This window comes from Triturus cristatus, chromosome 8 (genome assembly GCF_964204655.1).
Source record: "Triturus cristatus chromosome 8, aTriCri1.1, whole genome shotgun sequence".
In the NCBI taxonomy this organism is placed as follows: Eukaryota; Metazoa; Chordata; class Amphibia; order Caudata; family Salamandridae; genus Triturus; species Triturus cristatus.
Window position 1 is genome coordinate 1,481,655,920 of NC_140591.1, and position 21,174 is coordinate 1,481,677,093.

Consider the following 21,174-nt stretch of genomic DNA (forward strand, 5'->3'; position numbering starts at 1 on the left):
GAGGCAACAGAGGCAGAAAGCTCCCCTCCCCCAAGAGTGGTCCGCAGCAACCCACCCATCACCTCAGGGTACCTGCAGTGGACACAGTGCAATCAAACAAGAGTTCACCCCAGAAGGTCGGCTGTCTGGGGGGTCACCTCTGGCAACACCTGGTCTTCCGGAATCATGATGGACGGGGAGGAGGACAGGTCAGTCTCAGTGTCACTGTGTATGCGAGCTGCCACGTCCCCCTGGCTGCTCACAGACCCCAGAGTGGCCACCGCTTCAAGAGCCTCCAGCCGCTCCACACACATCCTTTCCGGACTCGGGGCCGCCGGGGGACTCGGCCCCATCCCACCACGTCGGCCCCTCTGCCTCCGTCGTCTCAGCCTTTTCTCCCTACGCATCACGGGCCCCGGGTCTGCGGGCCGGGGGCCACCATGTTTGCCCGTTTCCTCCAGCCAGTCCCAGACATCAGACGGGGCGTCGAAAAAACGTGTCTCATCTTTCGTGACCACCCTGAGGCGCGAGGGGAACAGCAGCGAGTATTGGATGTGCAGTTAACGGAGCCGGCGTTTCACCTCCAGGTAGTTGCTCCTTCGCTTCTGAACGGTCGCAGTGTAGTCCGGGAACAGCATCACTGTGCCACCCCCTATTGTCAGGGCACCCATTTTCCTTGTTTCCCGGAGGATCACGTCCCGGTCCCGGTAGTTGAGGAGGCGAAACAGGAAAGGACGCGGCCGGGCTCCAGGGACAGGTCTTCGCATCGGTACTGTGTGTGCCCGTTCCACCACGAACTGTGGGGAGAGCACTCCTGGGGGCAGGATGTCCCGCAACCAATCTTCAACAAACTGCTCTGGTCGTCGCCCTTCCTCGCCCTCCACCAGGCCCACAACTCGTATGTTCTGGCGCAGAGAGCGGGCCTCCGCATCCTCCGCACGGTCCTCGAGAGTGTTAACGCGGTCTATCAGGTCCTGCAAGGTGGCAGAGTGATTGCGCTCTATCGGCTGCACGTCCTGTAGCGCCTGACTGTGACCGGCAACGGTGTCCACCAGCTTGCGATGGTCGGCGTGGAGCAAGGTGAAGTCAACCGTGACTTTGTCAATCCAGGGTCGACGCAGGCGGTGCCACAGTCCCAGCAGAGCGCCCCGGCGTCGCGTCAGGGCCGTCCGCCCTCAGCCTGGTCTCGGCCTGCTTGTTCCGAAGCCGCCCCATGGCCAGTTGCTGCGCCAATGGCATTCAGAGGGCTCAGTGGTGCACGAGGCCGACCGGGGCTCCAGGCACCTCCAGATGCCGATATCAAAGGGGCCCAGTCCCACTGCCACGAGTCGGGCCAACGCCAGGGGTGTCAGGGCGCGGGGCAGCGCCGCCGGCGGGGGAGGTGCGCCGCGAGCCGTGGGCGGCCGGTAACCAAGGTCCTCCAGGCCGCACTCCGCCGAGTCCGCAACGGCCACCCCAACGCGTCCAGCAGCAGGCAAGCGGTCAGCTCCCCAGGCTCCTCACTCTGATCCCGGCCGATCGGTGCAGTTTGTAGGGTTACAGCACGGCCGCCAGGGTCGCCTCCGCCACCACAACAATCCGCTTCACCCCCAAGGGGCAGCAGCCAGGCGCTCACCAGGTGCCCGTCCACAGCCTCACAGCCAGAGGGGGGTCCGCCACACCAGGTCACTCACCGGTCTCCTGGGTGCCGCAGGCTCCATGTCCGCCTCCATCGCCTCCAGCCGTCATGGCCGCCACCGCCGTCCACCGCGGCAGGCTCCTGCAGGCTCGGTGTGCTGAGACAGGCCGGGTCAAGACGTAGACTATCGTCAGCACGACACAGCCGATCACCAGACACCCTGTGTACCGTCGCTGCAGGGGAGTCCCTCGCGAGTCCCCAGTCCTCCCGCTGACGGTCTGCACCTCGCCGCGCGGCCCAGCCGCCTCGTGGCAAGCCGCGGCGCAGGGTTATTCCCGCGGCCGGACGCCGCCTCCAGCGCTCCCCGCACCGCTTGCCAGGCAGGTCCCCAAGGGGGCGGCACGCAGGCAGAGGCCTCCCCCGCCTTCACTTCGGGCCCCACAGGAGCGCCGGGGCCTCACGGGCAGGAGCAGGCAGCTTCGACAGCCCCGTGGCACATCCCGGGCAGGAGAATCAGAGGAGAACGGCTCCGTTGCTCGGGAGCTTCACGCAGGCACAGCCATCTTGGCCGCACGCTCTCTCCTTGGCCTGATAACTGTTCTTCCATTCTGAAACATTTTACAAAAGTAGTTTCATTTAGGGAAAATTACATTTTCGGGGAAAAAGCAGCAGGGCTTCGATAGAAATTGGAATTATTCTATTAGAGAGAGGTGTGTTCCTAAAACTAGAGGTGGGGGAAGGGGGGGTTTCAAATTGGCAGGAATAGATGTTGGGGGACATAACCTATAATTTATGTGCCTTGGCCCCTACTTTCCTGTTGCTAGTTTCACTTTTGGGTTTCAGTGGAAATGTGAAGAGCACTGATGGAATGCTTCCACTGAAACTCCGCATTGAAATCAGTTGCAGAATGGCAGGGTGCAGAGCACATCCTTCTTGAGCGGTGCCCCCTCCCACTCTATTGTCAGTGTACAGGATGAAGGTGGACAGAAATGCCCCGCATTCTTAGTCATTTTGTTTTTGGGTTGGTAAGAATTGGATAGGTGAGACCCAAGAGAAAGGAGGACCTAGGCACTAGACCTACTGGAGTACAACCGGGATAAGGAACTAATACAAGCCACATGGACATCTGGTCTGAAAAACCAGGATGGGAATGAGTGACAGGGGTGTGTGCTGTGCTTAAATTACTGGGGGTGGGTGGAGGGTGATTGCTGGATGTGTGAAATGGGAGCGAGGTAAGTCGCGGATGGTGGAGCGCGGTACCAGGGGGATGGATAAAGAGGGACAAGGGGGATGAAGCACTGGATCTTTCATTAATTCACATGGTTGAATTAGCATTACCAAAACAGTACCTTATTTGAAAAGGCAGAAATGAGGCTTCATGAAAAAGGTTGCATAGCCTACCCACCTCTGCTATTTCAGCTGACAGCTGAACAACTAGAGAGTAGTGCTTTGGCGAAGGTCTGGGTTCATGACCAAGTTGCCACTTTGAGAATGTCCAATAAGGGCAACCCAGCAAAGAGTGCAGCTTTTGTAGACCTGTCTCTTGTTGAATGTGCTCCAACCTTGAGTCGTAAAGGTCGGCCAGCTTTGACGTGTCAGTATGAGATGCTTTACGTAATCCATCATAATATGCCCTGTTTGACAAAGGGCAGCCTTTTTTTGAGTTGCCATATGAAACAAATAATTGGTCGGTCTTTTGAATTCTTTTGTCCTGTCAATGTAGAACTTTAAACATCTCTTGATGTCTAGTAAATGTAGAGCTCTTTTAGCAGCTATTGAAGGTTGAGGGAAGAAAGCTGGCAAGTAGATGTTCTCATTAAGATGAAAAAGTTGAAACCTCTGGAATACATTCTTTACTAGTAGACAGTGCCACTCTGTTTTAATCAGGTTGTGTATATAGGTTGTTTAACTGAGATGGCTTCAATCTCTATAAATATCCATGCTGAAATTATGGCTTAAAAGAAACCAGTCTTCCATGACAGCCCCTGTTGGGAAGCTTTATGTATTGGTTCAAATGCTTCCCTGATTAGTCGACCTTGTAATGTGTTTATCTGCCTCACAGCAGGCTTTTCACTAGAGGACATAAGTATAAAACAGAACTAGCTTTAATTCCTTCACCACCTTGTTGTAGAACAAGGACAGTGCATACAGTGTCTTAAATACCTGAAAGTGGCAGCCATGTGCACTCTAATATAGGAGTATCTTAATCCTGACTGCCAAGCTCAGCAGATAAGATAGTATCCCATGAGGACTTCTGGAGAGAGGATTAATATTGCAATTTGATACCAAAATACAAAACCTCTTCCACTTTAAAAAAAGAGACTTCGCTGAGGAAGCGCCTCAGCTGTTTGCAGGATCTTTCTGTAGCTAGGGGGGATGTTCAATAATCAAAATTCAAAGTCTGCTGCAGCCGGGCAGTCAGGTGCAGGGACGCATGGGTGTGATGGAGAATTTGCCTCTTTTCACGCTAGAACAAAGAGGTCTGTCTTGAATTATATTGGAGACGAAATTGAGAAGTCCTAAAAATGTGTATTTCAAAATTGTCTGACCCAAGCAGGGGCGACTAATCTGGTCCATGGCTCTCCTTCATTTCCTGAAGGGCCCTTGAGATGAGCTGTATTGGAGGTAAAACATATGTTAATTTCCCAAACCAGGTGTTCAGAGGCTACTGTCTGTAATCCTGAATACCACCATCTGCTTGGGCATTTGGCATTCTTCAACACTGCCAGTAGATCTAACAGTGGTTTTTCCCACCTTCGAAAAACAAGTTGTAGCTTGTTGGTATCTAAATTCCACTTGTTGTCTATCACAAACGGGAGTGATCCTATTGTGGTGATAGGGGGCTGGCATCGGTAATGCTATACTGACAGGAAAGTACTCTATACAGTCCAGCTTCGGAATTGCATATAAAGTTGCCATGTTGTCTGTTCAAATCTTGATGTCCTTTTTTTATTAGAGGCAGGAACAGCTTTAAGGTAAGCCTGACCGCTCTGAACTGTAGGTTTATATGCAATTTTTGTTCCTAAGGAGACCGTAGTCTGGTTGCTGACAGGTCTTGTACATGTGCTCCTCAGCCCTCCATTGAAGTATCTGTTGTCAGATGAAGACGCAGTTTGGTTACGTAAAGGCCCAATCCATCATAAATGGTTTCATCGGCTTTCCACCCAAACCCTGGCCAGGCCTTGTTTCCACTAAAAGTCCAGCCCTTCTTTGAGGTATCTTAATTCTGAGCCTGCACTGTGGTATATGTGGAATGCTAGAAGACTGAATAGCTAGACGAACTTCTGGACTGTGATCTACATTTTCGCACTCATCCACTAAATTAATTTTTCAACTTTGTCTTGTGATGGGTACATAACAGATGTCTACTCCTATGGATATTCTCTCCTCTCCTATGCTTTCTTTTTTTGCTTCAAGTATGAGGCTCAAACAGTTTAGAAGATTCCTGATTTAGGAGGCTGATCTAAATGTATGATGGAATCTGGATTAACCAGTCATCGAGATATGGGTACACTCTTACTGCTTCATGGCATAGTAAAGTGCCCACTGGTACCAACTTGCAGCCAAATGGAAGCGCATTGACTTCATAGTGTTCTTTCTTTACTCTTCTTTATTCAGGTTACTTAAAACCATAAAAGACACCAATGAAATGTTTTAATACAACCACGCTTAGACAGATATTTCTAAGTAAACAATCCTAAATTAATGATATCAAACTGCATTCATCATAAATTAAAATAAAACAATATCATAAGCTCCAAATAAAATCTAAACACAGTAGCTAAAACACAATGCTGTAAGATCATCGTTCGTTATTAAATAAGCTGAAATTAACTTCATTTCTAATAACACACACACAGCCCCTGTTGTTAGTACATTTCAATAGCTAAAGTTCCTCTAAGTCTAACATCCCCTGTTAAACAGGCTACCATAAAGCATATCAATTTATTAGGTAACATTTGTTTAAAAAGAAATTTAAAAAATGCAGGTTTCCCTTTAGTGAATTGTTTATCTCTCAATAGGGGTGAAGTATACCTTCGACGCAGAACTCTAAAGTGCTTACAGAATGTTATAAAGTGCAGGGTGTCTTGGTTCATCACCGTTACAGTTAGATCTTCAACTTTATTCCAACCATGATGCTCTGCCAACAGGCAATGCAATAAATGCAATCTAAATCTAGTCAGTAAAAACGGTGGCGGGGATTTGTAACCACTGTAAGGTATAGTTCAGTTGGTACATATGATTTCAGTGCAGCATAGTCAGTCATGTACAGACTGCTTACATAATGCTCTCTTTTCTTGAGCTAAGGCCAAGTAGTGTGTTTTAACCCATTTAAAGTCTGCGTGTATAATTTGATCAGGAGACGTAAATAGCTCTGGGTGTCCTAGTTCTGTGAATGAGGATTTAATGTATCATAACCGTGGAATACCACCACCCTTATCTAGATTCATGCAATCCTTCAGTATGGCCCGATTTAGTATCCGCCGATGTCCCTGCCGTAACTTGTCGATGAAATCTATTTGACTTGATAGATTTTAGTCTGGAGGCCAAGTCAAACACAGACGTAACCACGCTAGCCATTGATTTTTTTACCTGACACTGGTGGTGCCCATGGCACTCTTTCGCCAAAAAAGATACCAAGGTAAGGAAAGGCCTTCACCCTGGAGATCTCAGTCCCATCAATAATGCACCTTCTCTGTCCAGTGCCCCTAGGTCCCATAACCAGTATATGTGATTTGTTATAGTTGGTGCTTAAATCCTAACTATTCATAAAAGCAACAAAGTATTTGAGAAGTTGCTGCAAGACACTGCATCGTCGGCATACAATAGGGCCATTAGTGAATGAGATGGGTTCCCACCCGTAGGATGTCTTTGCATGCTGCACGCAATGTTGGACCCAGGTCGTTGATATACAGGGTAAAGAGAAGTGGAGCTAAAATACACCCTTGTCTCACACCCTGCTGAACTTTAAACGTGTGGTACATCTTCCATCTAAATCGCATCGCAATAGATCTTTATATAATTCATGTAAAAAATAAACGGTCTCTGTCCAGTCCCATGTTAAGAAGGATCGACCATAGTTTCTTTCTGTTAACTCACTCAAAATCCTTTGTAAGATCCATAATTGCCATATTGAGTGACCCACCCTTTGCAACTGTGTATTTCCCAATTATCCCCTGTAGATTTAGACACTGGTCCAGGGTACCCTGGGCTGCTGTAATGCCTTATTGAAAGTCAGACAGTATGTTATTCTCTTCCATCCAAGTGGTTCGTCTAGTAAGGATGACCCATCCCATTACCTTAACAACTGAGTCAATAAGCGGGATGGGCATACAGCATCACATGTCCTTCCTCTGCCCTTTTTAAAGACAGTACAATTAACTTGTTGGAATCTCGGCCATAAACTCTCTCAACATGTTTATCCAGCTATCTGGAGCAATATGACAATTCACTACACCTCTAACATTTCCGGCAAATAGGAATGATTGACTATTTCCCAAAACCTCATGCTGCATGATAATGTGTTGGCATGTAAAAGTTGGTCTTAGGCTTCTTTTTTTAAATTGGATTTATAGCTGACTTCCGACAACTAACGACTTCAAATGTGGGTCTGGGGATTTTCTTTAGAGCTTTCAACAACTTTCGATGAGCCACTTAACGTTTGTGATCGAGCCATCTATTATTGACTTCCCTTTGCTTGCCCACTAGACGAGTCGGATATACTGTAATGTATTTACAGACCTTGGTATAAACAGTTATCTCTGGGTGCGATGTGGCCTCTAAACAGATATCAATATCATGTCCACAAACACTAGCTAAATCATAAAAAAAGTATCTATGACCAACATAATCCACTTGAGTCTGCGGCCTTGTGCAGTTGATTTTTAAAAAACTGGTTTCCTGGGCCCTCCTTGTTCAGAACTTCCTCTTCTTGTCCCACACATCATGCTGGGATATAGAGAATTAGGGTCAGTTTGCCGATTCTCAGTAACTCTAAAGCTTTTCACATAGTTGGCTAGATAAGCAGAAATAAAAATATCCTCTAACTGCTGCAGAGCCTCTACCTATATATGTGGGGGTAACTCCCAAATCTTCCATGCCCCTGACAATCAAATTAGCAAACCTCAAATTGTGATCAGCCAAAATCGAGCTAAGAAAATCCCCTTGCCTAGGATGCTCCATCTGTTGAAGAGTATCATACTACCACATATCCTCAATAGTGTTAACATGACAGGCGTTCGAACAGGGATGTATGTTAAAATCCCCCATTAAAACTACTATACATGGTTGGTGATGTTTAGCAGCATAGGCATCCATGAAGTTCTTTAATGGCAGTAAATGCCCCGTGGCCTTTGCCTGGGAATTTGAGTTGTAAAAGTTAAGCAATAAAATATTTGGACCTTTTTTTTAAATTAAGTTGACCGCTGATAAATAAATGGTTCTGATATCAATTTGGGACATTTTACACTTGATTTATGAAGATATGAGTCTTACCATCCTTTCCCGCTCTCTGCCAGACACAGAGAGGGTAGCAGGACAAAAAAGACAAATAACCATCCATATGAAGCATTTGGCTGTGTACCACGTTTCCTTAAACCCAATGATGTTATAATCTTTAATAAAGTTGCAACATGCTGGATCTGACCAGCTATATTCCAGCACAAAAGCTTAATGAGAGAGTTTGTATTCCCTCCGTCAGATAGTTGAGTTGTTAAAAGAATTTCTGTATCTTGCAGAGGTGCTAAAATGTTGTTGGGGATGATTAGTCGGTCATTAATATCAAGTAAGCTAAGGGCCTCAAATCTATCTGACAGCTGCAGGGATGTGACCTGCTGGTTTAGGCATCTCCCCAAATGCCACTTACCATTCCCGAGTAATAAAAGTATATTAACCCTAGTTGCGTGGGTCATTCTCATAAATTTGTTGCATAAGACGACCAGCAACATCTGGTTGATCAAAATAAATAATAACTCCCACTCTTTCTCCCTAGTGCCCTCTCCATTCTGTTCTTGTGACCCTGTTAATATGTGCGGCTAGGTAAGGTCCTCCTCCCACTTGACTGTTACACCAATGGACAACTTTATTTTGAAGTTGAAGCATAGTTTTCTTTACTCCTGCTCTCAGCGGTAGAACTCCAGTAAGCATTGCTACCAAAGGTGTAGAAACTGGTGGATGTTAGAAAATATTTGTGGTGATGTCCTTACTAATGGGAGGGATAGTTTGGGGGTTCCTATTTGCTTTCCAGGATCTCATAGTGGGTTGACCTAACTGGGTGGAGGTAGAGACCGATTGAGAATTCTTGTTTCCTTTCCAGGTGTTCTGTGTAAGTTGGAGTTGCTGAGAGAAAAGATTGTAGAATCAGGATCCTTATCTAACTTAGCAAGCACACCTCTCTCTCATAGCCATCTGGATGAAACAGTCAAATAACCCCCCTGTCTCACATTCCTAGACATTTCTAAATTGCAGGTGTTTAAAGGATGATTTGGAGGCAGGAGGTTTGGTGTCTGAGTAATGTTTCCCAAGAATCCCACTAGATGGTTGTGAAGAAAGGCTTGTCCTATTAACCGTTAGGCATGTTTTTCAACTTCCAGAAAGTCCAAATGTTGTATAAATGATTGTCTTAGATAGGTTATCATATAATTCTTCCACAACTGTTAATTAACAATTCCTGTTTCTGATATAGTTTGATCGTCAGGGTTTCTATATACTTCTGAGACACCCTGTAACCTATTTAAGTTGATGATCAAGTCATTATTACCTGATTGTACACCTTCCAGGTTGGCATTGTTGTCCTTCTTAGAACCAGCTCTCAGGGTGACCAATCTTTCATTCCCATATCCTCCATTTTCTTTTTCATTGCTGGTTGGTCCAAATCAGGGGGCAGGTAGATGGATGATGATGAACCTCTGCTATTGTGACAGCTAAGTAAGAGTCTTTCTCTTGCTAGGAGCCTTCTTCACCTCTCTTGGTTAACAGACCTGTCTCTTCCACCTGACTCCCCTCATTAGATTGAGTGATGTTGGGTGGTATGGGCGATTCACTCTCTCCCCCCCCCCCCCCCCCCCACACACACACACACCTGTGGCTAAGTGTCCAAAACAATGTTTGTGGGCATGGGAACGAAGCACAAAAGGCATTGTGGACTGCTTGTTATTACTCACCTGCATTGAGCCTGAACCCAGTGAAAATTCACATGTATATATTCCCCACACATCGAAGACTCGTGAATCCACATATCAGGCTGCTTTCCCTACAGACTTGTTTCTGAATGGCGAAAAACCTATCTTTCCCTGACTTTAATTACTACATCAACTGTGTGGGGAGGTCTTTCTGGGGGTCTTAAACAGTGGGGTCTGCAACCCATTATCTTATCAACATTGGAAGTATTGCTCTTACAGCTGGGTTAATTGTTCAGACAGTTGTCAGAATGGTTGTTCTCAGATATACTTTGCAAGATTCACCACCTGCTTTATTAAACTTCTTGTAATCTTGCCCTATGGTTTATAAAGGCAAGGTTCTTTATTATAACAAATGTAGTGCCAAACCGGGCATTACATCAATGTAACTGACTTAGCACGATACTCTGTGCTGAAGAAATTAGTCCTAAGGCTGTCATATCCCCCACACACTCATTGGTCTGTACTTGCCTTTCATTACCAAAGGCAACAATTTTGAAGTAATTAAACATGGCTGAAATTATCAGCACTTCTGCAACTACAGTATACTGGCCCCATTTAAGGACTTGCCTGCCAATCCTATGACCATATGGCTTTTTGATACTGGGTGATACAAAGCCACATTAGTGGGGCTCACCTATGGTGAACCTGGCTCTTGGAATCCAAATCTCCAGTCCTCAATCAGCTAAAGAAGTGAATAGGCCATGGGTAGATTAAGAAATATACGGGTATATAAATCAAGGGCTGCTAAATCAGGAAAACTGTTCAAGTCTTGTGATCAGATGTCCTGAAATATAGAACATTGAAGTTGGTGCAGACCTAGCCGGGGAAATTCGATCATGGTTTAAGTTATGGTTTCAAGAAGAGGAATAAACTAACCTGTTCAGGAAACATAATGCTGAGCCCATCTGAGAGACCGTTAAGATTCCAATAGAACAAGGTAATGATTTCCAATATAGAGTTTGGTTTTTAAGATAAAGCCTGTTTCGCAGCAAGGGCCTACGATTAAGGAATTTGCAGGTTGTACTGTAAAATTACTTCCTTGTTTAAAGACACTCTGACCAGCTGGGGCAAGTGGAGCAAATTTGGAGGATCATAGCACCTTTGGCCTATGACAGGTGGTTTAGGGGTAATTCTATGTTTCTTTCGGTCTATAATCACAATTGTGAACTAGTCCCATTTCTATGAGAACCTTTTGCTGTTTTGACCATTCTACCATAATAGTCGTGCTGGGCCAGTGTCTTATTTAGAGCACTGCTCTTACTAAATTACACAACACCAATAGCATAATCTTGAGAAAGATAACACTTCAATTGCTGTTAAGTCCTGTGGTAATTCCCAAGTTGGATCCTGTTATATGAACTTTGCTCAGCAACTGAAGAAGTGTGGGTTCCATTAAACAGTCTCTGTACATCTGATCTCAGTCAATCCTGAGATTCATTTTGCAGTTTAAAGCATATGTTTGAAAGCTGCAACTTCATATTTCTTCTATCTTGTTTTCAGTGCAAGGACCTCCAGCCTCCCCTTCTTTCCTCTTAATTTTGAATGTGTTGCATTGTCTAGTGTGGGACTTATTTTCTTGACATGTTAAAAATTTCAGGAGATTAAACAAGATCGAGAGTGTTAACGATGCATTCACAATAAATCTGTAACTTGCTTTAGGTTGAGAAATCAGTGTAAGTGTGTTATAAACTCCAGCTGAAATTTTAGGCATCTTCTTGAAGCATCCCATATGGTTGTAGAGGCATCTGCCATTGTGACTCATGCTGAACGCAGATTTGGTAAACATGTTGGGAAGAGCAGACAAGTGAAGAGGAAGCAAGACCGCTTGGCTGTAGTGTGTTAAATACTCATTTTTGGCAACTCCATGTGAAATGCAGGTGATGGGTTTGAATCCTCATATAGCCCACTCAGCAATTCATATTTCTAAGAAATTAAATATTAGACTGGGTGATGGTAACACCTGCTATTTGAACCGCTTACCCACAGCTTAATTGGAGATAATTGTTTGCTGTTGAGGCCAACCAGTTGCCCGGCGGTATTTGAATGGTTTAATTAAAAGTATGATCCTAGACTTGGAAACACCCTGAGGATAGAAATGTACTGCTTATGCTTTGATTATCACAGACAGAGTATCAAGTGATAGGGTACCCAGGCAGAAAAGTTAGCAGGAATATATTGCATCTCAGTATTTTCTTCTTGAGTGGATTGTTTGTAAAATTGTCATAATCCTTACCATAATCATTTTGGGGCTGGATCTTAATAGACAAGTGGATATATACTCTGAGTATTATGATTATTTTCAATAGTGTTTGTTTTTTCTATCGCAGGTGAAACAAAAGTGCGGGATCCCGGCGACCTGTCTGCGGAGACCATGTCCAAGTATGCGTCTTCCTGCCGTGCCCTGAAATTGTTGATCTTTGTACTGAGAAGCACTTTACTAGCCCAGGGTACACTAGTCGAAAAGCTGCAAAGCCAAGTGTTTTTAGTGCAGCTGAGATACTTTAGCCACTAAACCTCAAGCCGGCGGAGCAGCTCCGTGAGAAGCAGCCAAGGGACCTTGACAGGTTCTCTGTCGCCGTAGCACTTTCAAGTTTTACTTTTATCATGGCTATCCTTTTTATATATTGCGGATTTGATTACTCCTCTTTGCATTTACATATAACATTGATGCTCCTGTCTGCTCTGGTTCCAGTTTAGTAGAAAAAATGTGCATTAATTTGTCTTAACTGTCATTTATCTTGACTGTGCATGTGGACTAACAGATTTCATAACACTATCCTTTTCAATGATGTACATGTGAGGGTGGTGGAAATTAATTCCTACTTCTAAAAATGGAAATTTACTTTTTGTTAAATTATGTTTACAAAAAACAGCTTGAGAGGTCTCTCACTGACCTCATTGTGACACTTTTTGATTTGTTAGTGCCATTTTAATCCTGGTTTCATACCGTCTGTGGAACATGTTGCATGATCTGCTAACTGTATCAGACGTGTTATCAGCATGTGTCAACATCAGGAGGTCCTGAATATATGAACTAATTGCCACATGACTTACAAGTCGGGTAACATAACGTTTCTCGATCCACCAGTTCTCTGCTCAATCTTGTTTCCCTGAAGGAGTAAAATAGTTTAGGTTACAGACCTTTTATTTTGCCAAAACGATTGCATTATACTTGCAACGGGGGGCTCAGTGGACCTGATCAATTTACAGCAGGCAGGTGGGTGAGATCATATGACCAGGAGTTCATATCAAGGTGGTTCACTCAACGTTCTATTCTTCCAAGGTTGATAAAACGAGTAGCATTATATTGAGCGACCATAACTTTATGTTCATCATGTGAATCAGTATGAGGTGTGGAATCAATCTGCGATATGGGGGTTCTTGGGACGTGACAGACAGCACACCAACTCTTTTGCCCCTTTTAAGATGCAAGAAGGATAAATGACTGATTCAGCCCTAGCCCAGTCAGCCTTTCAGAGTATATCATGACATGTGACTGACTATGACTGCACTAACATGTGACTGACTATGCCCAGCACTACTATTCTTTCAGTGACATGACCGAATCTGTTCCAGCTTTTCTCAAGCAAATCTGTCATGTGACTAACCTCTCTGTGGCCTTTTCCATTAGGTCTTGTCATGTGACCAACTATTCGTCATTCTGTCATACTACCAGTGGTAACGCTCACATGCCATAGGCTCTGAACCAATCCTGCTGGCCCTTCTGAGACGACCCAGGTGTTGTGGGGTACCTTCAACCAAGATTGATTTTTATTTTTTTATTTTGTATCCAATGACACTTTCCTTTCTGGAAATTGTAGTTCAGCCTTTCTCCTTATAAATTTTGGCTCCTGTTATGGCTGGCGGTTGTTTAGATTCCCATGCCTTGACCAGTGCTGTGACCGTACCTTGCTCTGAATGTTTCAAAGGAGCTTTTCTTGCTCACTGGAGGGGAGGACAGTAGTTGTGCTTACTCCCTACCACCTCTGAGGCAGTATTGATGTTCAGCCATATGTGCCACGGTTTGAGGCAGGGAAGCCTTGTTTGTGGTTCTTTGGACAGGAGGCCTAAGAAAGGAAGTCCTATTACCTTTTCTTATTCTCTTTATCATCTTCACCTTTCTGTGTGATGTCAATGTCCGGCCCTGTTTGAATCCTTTATAAAGAAGTCAACCCTGGGAATGGATGTCTCACAGCTTTGAAGTTTGTACGCATATTCATCCACCCTAGCTACAACCATTCATTGTCACAGGCCTTTTCCTTTCTTTTTCTTCAGCTTCCAGTTCTGGACCTACCTTCTAAACCCTCTGTACTAGATTCTGCTCAGCTCAGTCCAGGGTGGTTCAGCATCTTCCACTTCTCTGCATTGTCAGCTTTTCTTTGCTTTTACCAGACCGACACAGTACAAGCCTAGTGCTACTGCACCATCTGATACTTGTGAAGCTCCTCATCCAAATGATTCCAACATTTCCGGAAAAAAGTGGAATCTATTCTGTACCAGGAGAGCAGTTGCGCCATAAATCAAGGCCCTGGCTTTATTTCCACATGTGTAACTGCACTGGTTGTGCAAGAGTTTTGCTGCATAGTCTAGTCCTCGCCGGTCTCTTTTCCCTTTAACTCACCTGTAGCTAGAGATCTTCGTTTCTCCAGAGCAGTCTCATCTCATGTTTACGTTGCTGAGGACCACTTCTGGATCTCATGCTTGGTAGAAGCTTTTCCAATCAATGACATTTATGGTCTCTGTAACACCAATGACAGGTTTGGTATTGCACCACACTGCCTTGTTTTGAGGGGACGTTTGAAAGGTTAGTTGATGTTTTACTCATGATTGACCTTGCCTCTTTCCTGCATTCATTCTTCCGATCTCCTAAACTCTTTCTCCCAACAGACCTGTATCATTAAACTGGTGTTAGTTTGTGGATATTTTAAAGCTCTGAAAATGTTGGGACTGGTTCCCTAGTACATAATCAACTTGGCTGTGTTAGACACGCAGTGCAGTGGTGGGAAATGTTGATTCCCTCCCCGGAAGGAAGGAACGCTCACCTTCAGGACTCCTCCATTCCTTCCTCCGTGCTCTGAAGCTGATAGTTTTCAGTCTACAAGTTCATTATTTTACTCGAGCCTGGATGAGATTTTCCCAGCCTCTGCTGTTTTTAGGAGCCAGTTTTCTTTCTCACAGTTCTAGTGTCTTTCGTCATAACACTTTGTGTATATTTGGGGAATAACTCTTGACCTACTGAGTGATGCTTTTATGGTCTCCCACTGATAAGGTCTGTCTACTTCCAAAATATCAAAGCAATGTTTTACAGCTTCATAGAAAATGAACTATTGCTTCAGTCTTGTCATATTTAGCTGTGCTACACTGGTTATTTCCTGACGCTATGTACCTGGTCCTCTTAGTCTGTCTCAATGGAACCTGGAGATTATTCAGGCATTTTGGAACCATTCCACTATACATCATTGCAGTAGGAAATAGTCAACATATTGTCACTGGGAGTTGAAAGGGAAACTAAAGCCACTCATGCACAGGTTAGCCAGTGCTTTGTCCTTTCTTTTACACATAGCCTGTTCAGGTATTGAGGTTCAGTCATGTACATCAAAGCTGACTGATTGCCCTCTATGGGAAACAAGAAATTTAAAGATAGAATCACTCTTTGTGGTTAGAAAGACATTTAATGGCTCTTTAAACCCCCCTGTTTGAAGGTCCTTTCTGGCTTGAGATTTCCAAATGGATGAACATATTTTGCATTGTCTGGTCCGATTTGTGGAATCCTTCCACCAAAAAGCATACCTTTAAAACTCACGCTCACAACCCTTGGTTAAGGGAAGTGTCAATCCCTCCCATGCGGCCACTGTATCACAACACTTGTCCTCTGACTCCGTATCTTGCCTTAGGCTGGCATGGTCAGAGTGAAACTCCCTGACCCCACCTAAACTTGTGACAAAAAAATTAAAATAAGGCAGACCACTTGGAGGTGGCATGTCTCTAACCAATAAGCAGTTAGCTCAGAAGAACAAACCTGGAAGGTTTTAAGGGAGCAGTGAAATAAATACCTTGAGTGTAATTAAACACAGCTGATGTTAGGGCTTCTATTACAGACCCACACCAGGGTGTTTTAGTCCTCACCAAATTGTAGCATCCAGTACTGAAAAAAGAAACTTTAAGAATGCTCCCTGATTAGATAGAAGATGCGCCACAAAATATCCAAGATAAACATTTTAATAAAAACTTTTACAACCTTATACAAACAACTAGACTACCTACCCAAATACCACAGAATTTGTTTCAAATTAATTACTGGGGTGACACAATTTATTAGGGCCAATTTGATGTTGTCCTTGTTTAGAGAGTATCCACAGAAACCATTGCATTGCAGGGATAGCTTCCCTTGCTTCCTCTCTGAAAATGAGGAGGTAATCTGCTTATGCCACTGTTTTGTATGTGACCAATTTGATTAGAATGCATGTGTATTAATGTTTTCCCTCCTAGATCTTAGAAGGGGTTCAATAGCGAGTAAACATAGTGGAGCGGAAAGAAACACCTCGGTCTTGTACCTTGTATTAAGAAGTTATTTGAGAATAACCCATTTATACATAAACTGGTGGAAGGGTGTTTATTTATTGCAAGGACAACGTGTGAAAAATCCTTGCCTAAGGAGAAGCTATCCAGCACAGCAATTCTTTAACAGATCTTTCACTTCACTTTTAGTTGTACTCCTACACATGTGACCATCATGTTAAAGCTTTGCTACTTGCTGGCTTGACTTCCTTATTGGCACTACCTCTGCAGGTCTCCAAAAGGATTCATTATCTCCAGATAATGCATTTCTTACTTCCTAATACAGTGATAACTCCTGCACTATTTTATCTGGCAGAACCCATGTATATTTCTTCTCACTCTTTCCAAAATGCTATCTGTTAGACCTGGCATCTTTTGGTGTGTTTCCACAGTCTTTTTGCCCTCTGACTTTCTGTTCTGGACTTTGTTTTTGCTGGTTTAGTATCTCGCTGTACTTTTTTTTTTTTTACCGCTATTCAATGCTAAAGTGCAAGTGCTCCTATTGTAAATTATGTAATTATTGGGTTTCCATGACTGGTATATTTGAGTTACTAGTAAGTCCCTATGTCACTGTGTGTGCCCAGTGCTTGTAAATCAAATGTTACTCGTGGGCCTGCAGCACTGATTGTGCCACCCACACAAGCAGCCTTTCAAAGGTGTCTCAGACCTGCCCCTGCAGTGTCTGTGCACCATTTTTACTGCAATGTCGACCTGGCAAGTGCACCCACTTTCTAGGTCCTAACCTTCCCTTTTCTTACATGTAAGGCACCTCTCAGGTAATCCTAACGTACACCCATGGACGGGGTGCAGTGTATGTGAAAAATGGGACATGTACTGGTGTGTTTTACATGTCCTGATAGTGAAATACTGAGTGTTTCGTTTTTTTTAAAATTACTGTTGAAAGGCTGTCTGTCTCATAGGCTATCATTGGAACTGCACTGTAACATTTTACATGTGTGACTTTCAATTGGGACAATATAGAGAAATGGAGTTAAGGCGCTCTCAACTCAGAATTTAATAACACACCTTTTTAGTAAAGGTTATTTTTAAATTATGTGTTTGAAAAGGCCAATTTTAGAAAGCTGGCCTTTTCTTAACCATCTTGTGTGCCTCTGCCTGTTAATGTATTTACCGTCTGGTTTTGGAGTGACAGCAGCTGGGGATGTGCATTCACACTAGACAGTTGCAAGGGGGGGTTGAGGTGTTTCCTGCATTTCCTGGGTGACTCCTAGCCAGGCTGAATAGACTTTCTACATTTAGAGTGACAGGGGGAGTTTTCACCAGCATCTGAATAGGCTGTGTCTGCTCTGCACAATGCTGTGTCCACCTCCTGTTGTGAAGCTGGACTAGAAAGGACAGAACTGGTTTCTCCGGAACTCAGATACTTTCTGCCTAAAACTTCAAAGGGAAAAGTGGTATAAATATTGGGGCCCTGACCCCAGAACTTTAGAACTCGTTGGGATTAAGGAACCTGCCAAGAAGAAGAGCTTAAAACGCTGTGAGGAGAGGCTTCCACTTTTCTATGTGTTTTGCTGTGTTGGCCAGCAGTGGCTGCTCCTGTCTTGGCTAGTCAAAGGACTGGACTTTATACAACTTCTTTTCCTGAGTATCTCCAAGGGCTTGAGGTAGAGCTTGCCCCCTGTTCAAGAAGTCTCATGAACAGCAAGACTTTGCCTTCCTCTGGGTACCTGCATCTGGAACTGTGTGTTTAAGCTGCCAAAGAGGGGAAAAAGCGACCCAACGCCACTGCCAGCTCCGTAACCTGAAATCACCGCAGAGTACTGCCGCACTTTGCACCGCAACGCTGGTCTTTGCCAACTCCACCACCGAGCCTCTGCTTGCACAAGGACTTGTAGGCGCCACAATCCCCACCACCTCGCTCCACACCACCGCCTTGGTCTCACTGCTGCAAGTTGACATTGATGCCGCTGCCTGCACCGTGGTTTGGGGGGCACCGCTCGTAAGTTGCACAACGCACTGCCCCGTCCCACACCGCAGTCTTGGCCCACCGACACCAGCACTATCTACTCCAGATCGTCAACCGCGACCTGTGTGCCCCGCACACTGCATTGCTGCTGTCTCAGACCGCAGCCTTGGGTCTACCGACGACAGCGTTTCAGCAACGATGACGATGCTTCTTGCACCATGACCTGCCAGCACCGCGACGAGCACTGCCCCATTTCGAACCACAGCCCTGGTCTCACCGATGCCGCTGGATGACAGTCACCGAGCTGCTGCCTGCACCACGACCTGAGGGCAACGCACACTGCACCGCTCCACTTCACACCGCAGCCTCGGCACCTGCTGGTGCTCCTGACTTCAACCTGACAGAGTTCGACCTGCAACACGTGTGACTTGAAGGGTCTGATGACTCCTGCACCGATGCCTGCCTACGGGTCTTCGGAGCTCATCGCAATGTCCCCGATGCCCTGCAATTCTAAAGGTACTTTTTGCGGGCCTCCCCGCACCTTAACTGGTCTGCGATGCTGCAGCCGGCCTGAATCATAGATTTATATGTTCATGACGCCGTGACATCCCCGGACGGAGCTATTAACTTCAGGGAACTGTATTTAAAGTCTATTTTTGTATTATTCGTATCTTGGTAACTGTATGTTGGATTTTAATTGTTTTGGTCTTGTTTGACACCGATAAATATTATCGATTTTTTTTTTCTAAAAGTGGTGTCCTTTTGTAGTGTTTTCATTGTATTACTGTGTGTTGTGTGGAAATGCTTTACGCACTGCCTTTGAGATAAGCCTGACTGCTCATGCCAAGCTACCAAGGGGGCGGCAGGGGTTATTTTAGAAGTGTAAATCCCCTTACCCTGACAAGTAGGGGTCCCTACTTGGACAGGGTAACAACCTGCCAACTAGAGACCCACATTTCTAACACTATCCTTCTCTAAATGTCCTCTGGAACTTTTCTAGGTACTCTACCCTAAATCATTGCAACTAAGTGGTCCCGGCCGTTTTTCATCCAAACAGTTACCATGGTTAAGATAACTGCAGCCTCCTTGGTTGTGTGTACACATTCACCTGTGTAGCTAAACTCTTGCTACTTATTTAACACCCTTGCTCTGCATCCAAATGCACTTAACATTCCGTCGTTAGTAAAGTTTTCAAAGCTTTGTGATCACTCCTGGTTAGAAAATTAGCATCATTGAGAACTGTCTGAAATACCTCAACCTCTGTGCATATGCCAGGATAGTCCTTTTAAACCACAATATTTTGCCGCCGTTTCAGTGAGCACTGAAGAAGCAAACCTAATTGCGTTCTCCTTGTAAATACCAGCACCATATTTTAAATTAAACTCCTTTTGGTGGCTGTGCAGTGAGGCAGCCTGATTTCTTGGAGCTCGCATTTAGTAGGTTTGTATGATGCTTCTTGTCACCTATGAAGGTATTCAGGCGCTGGAACTCTTGGTTTTAGCATTACAGAATCCTTGAATTCCAGATGGGTACAGTCTAGGGGAAATTACAGTATCACCTACCTGCCAGTACCAACCCTCTTTCAGCATCAAATAAGATGGCAGGATTTTAGCAGCTTTAGAGATTGCCCCTCTTGCTCTCATCAAAGAATCCACTCCTAGTTGGAAAGAATATTTGATGGTTAATAGACTGCATTTTTGATGAACCAGTTAGTGGAGGAAATGTATTCTTATTTCAGTTTTTTCATCTTGGGTGAGCGTGACAACTGTAAAAGATGTCTGTTTATGCGATTGATTCTGCCTACCGTTCAGAAAAAGAGCTACTTACCCTTCCACAGTCTCATACATCATGTCAGTATGCACAATAGTTAGCAATAGTCCTGTTTGTTTTATGGAGCCTATTTTTCCTCTAATAATGAAGATTTGTTTTCCTTTTGCTAGGGATATTCAAAATGTTGTGGAAGCACTTTACGGCGATATTGCGCCCCCAATTATGCTAATTGGTCACAGCATGGGTGGGGCAATTGCTGTCCACACAGCGGCAGCTAACCTACTATCAAGTTTGCTGGGACTCTGCATGATTGATGTAGTAGAAGGTATGGTATGATATCTGTCTTTGAAAAACCTGTGTTCTTTTCATCATTCTAGTGTACCTTTTTATAAATGCTAAATTGGGTAAATGATTTTAAAGACTGTGTGTTTGTGTGTAGGGGGGTATTGTATAATGCATACTGTTTTTTTGCCCTTTTCCCCTTAATTTAAATGTGTGTTTAATACGGGTCTTTTTACAGATTGTCTTAATTTGTAAGGAAGGGAAATCTCAACAACATAGTTGAAAATGCAACACACAATCTCCTGGAAATGCAGTCCTTTGTATCCCTCTTTGCCATCTCTCTGGTATATCCCAATACCCATTTCCCTCTTTCTTTTCCCCATCCCGCTGCAATTTTCTTTCTTTGACTTCAGTGGGTGTGGGAACGCTCCAGTGTCCCACCCTTTCCCTATTTATCACTTCTCCTTGTGTGTATCCTACAGAACTTCACTGCTGCTTTTCTGTCCAATCTTGGTGTTGGTTTTTATTGCTGTTCTCCTCACCTCCTCCTAGAAAAGGAAGAAGATTGTCCCAGACTGATTTTTGTTTTTTGTTTTAAAGGGGGCATCTAGTGAATTGCTAATGATTGTTGATAATGTAAGGTTGGGTAGGAGGACCCGTTTTTCCCTTTTTGCTGAATGATCCCATTAATTTGAAGTTTTCTTTCCTTTATTTTAAAAAGGGATAATCCCTGCTATTCCAGATATCTTGGGAATTGTCGGAACGTTTTTCCTTATTTCCCTTCTATATCTGTTCTAGTTATGTTAATTGTTTTCCTTATCTAAACTAGTTAATTGTCATTTGACCATTGATCCGGATTA

At 44.4% G+C, this 21,174-nt stretch overlaps 1 protein-coding gene across 1 annotated transcript in view; it reads left to right on the top strand.

Moving 5' to 3' along the window:
• Positions 1-21,174, top strand: part of PPME1 (protein phosphatase methylesterase 1) — a 252,908-nt gene that overhangs the window by 33,708 nt on the left and 198,026 nt on the right. The window contains exons 5-6 of the mRNA XM_085623336.1: positions 12,105-12,156; positions 20,203-20,357. Of these exons, the coding sequence (XP_085479462.1) occupies positions 12,105-12,156; positions 20,203-20,357 (207 nt within the window). The remainder of the gene's footprint in view (positions 1-12,104; positions 12,157-20,202; positions 20,358-21,174) is intronic.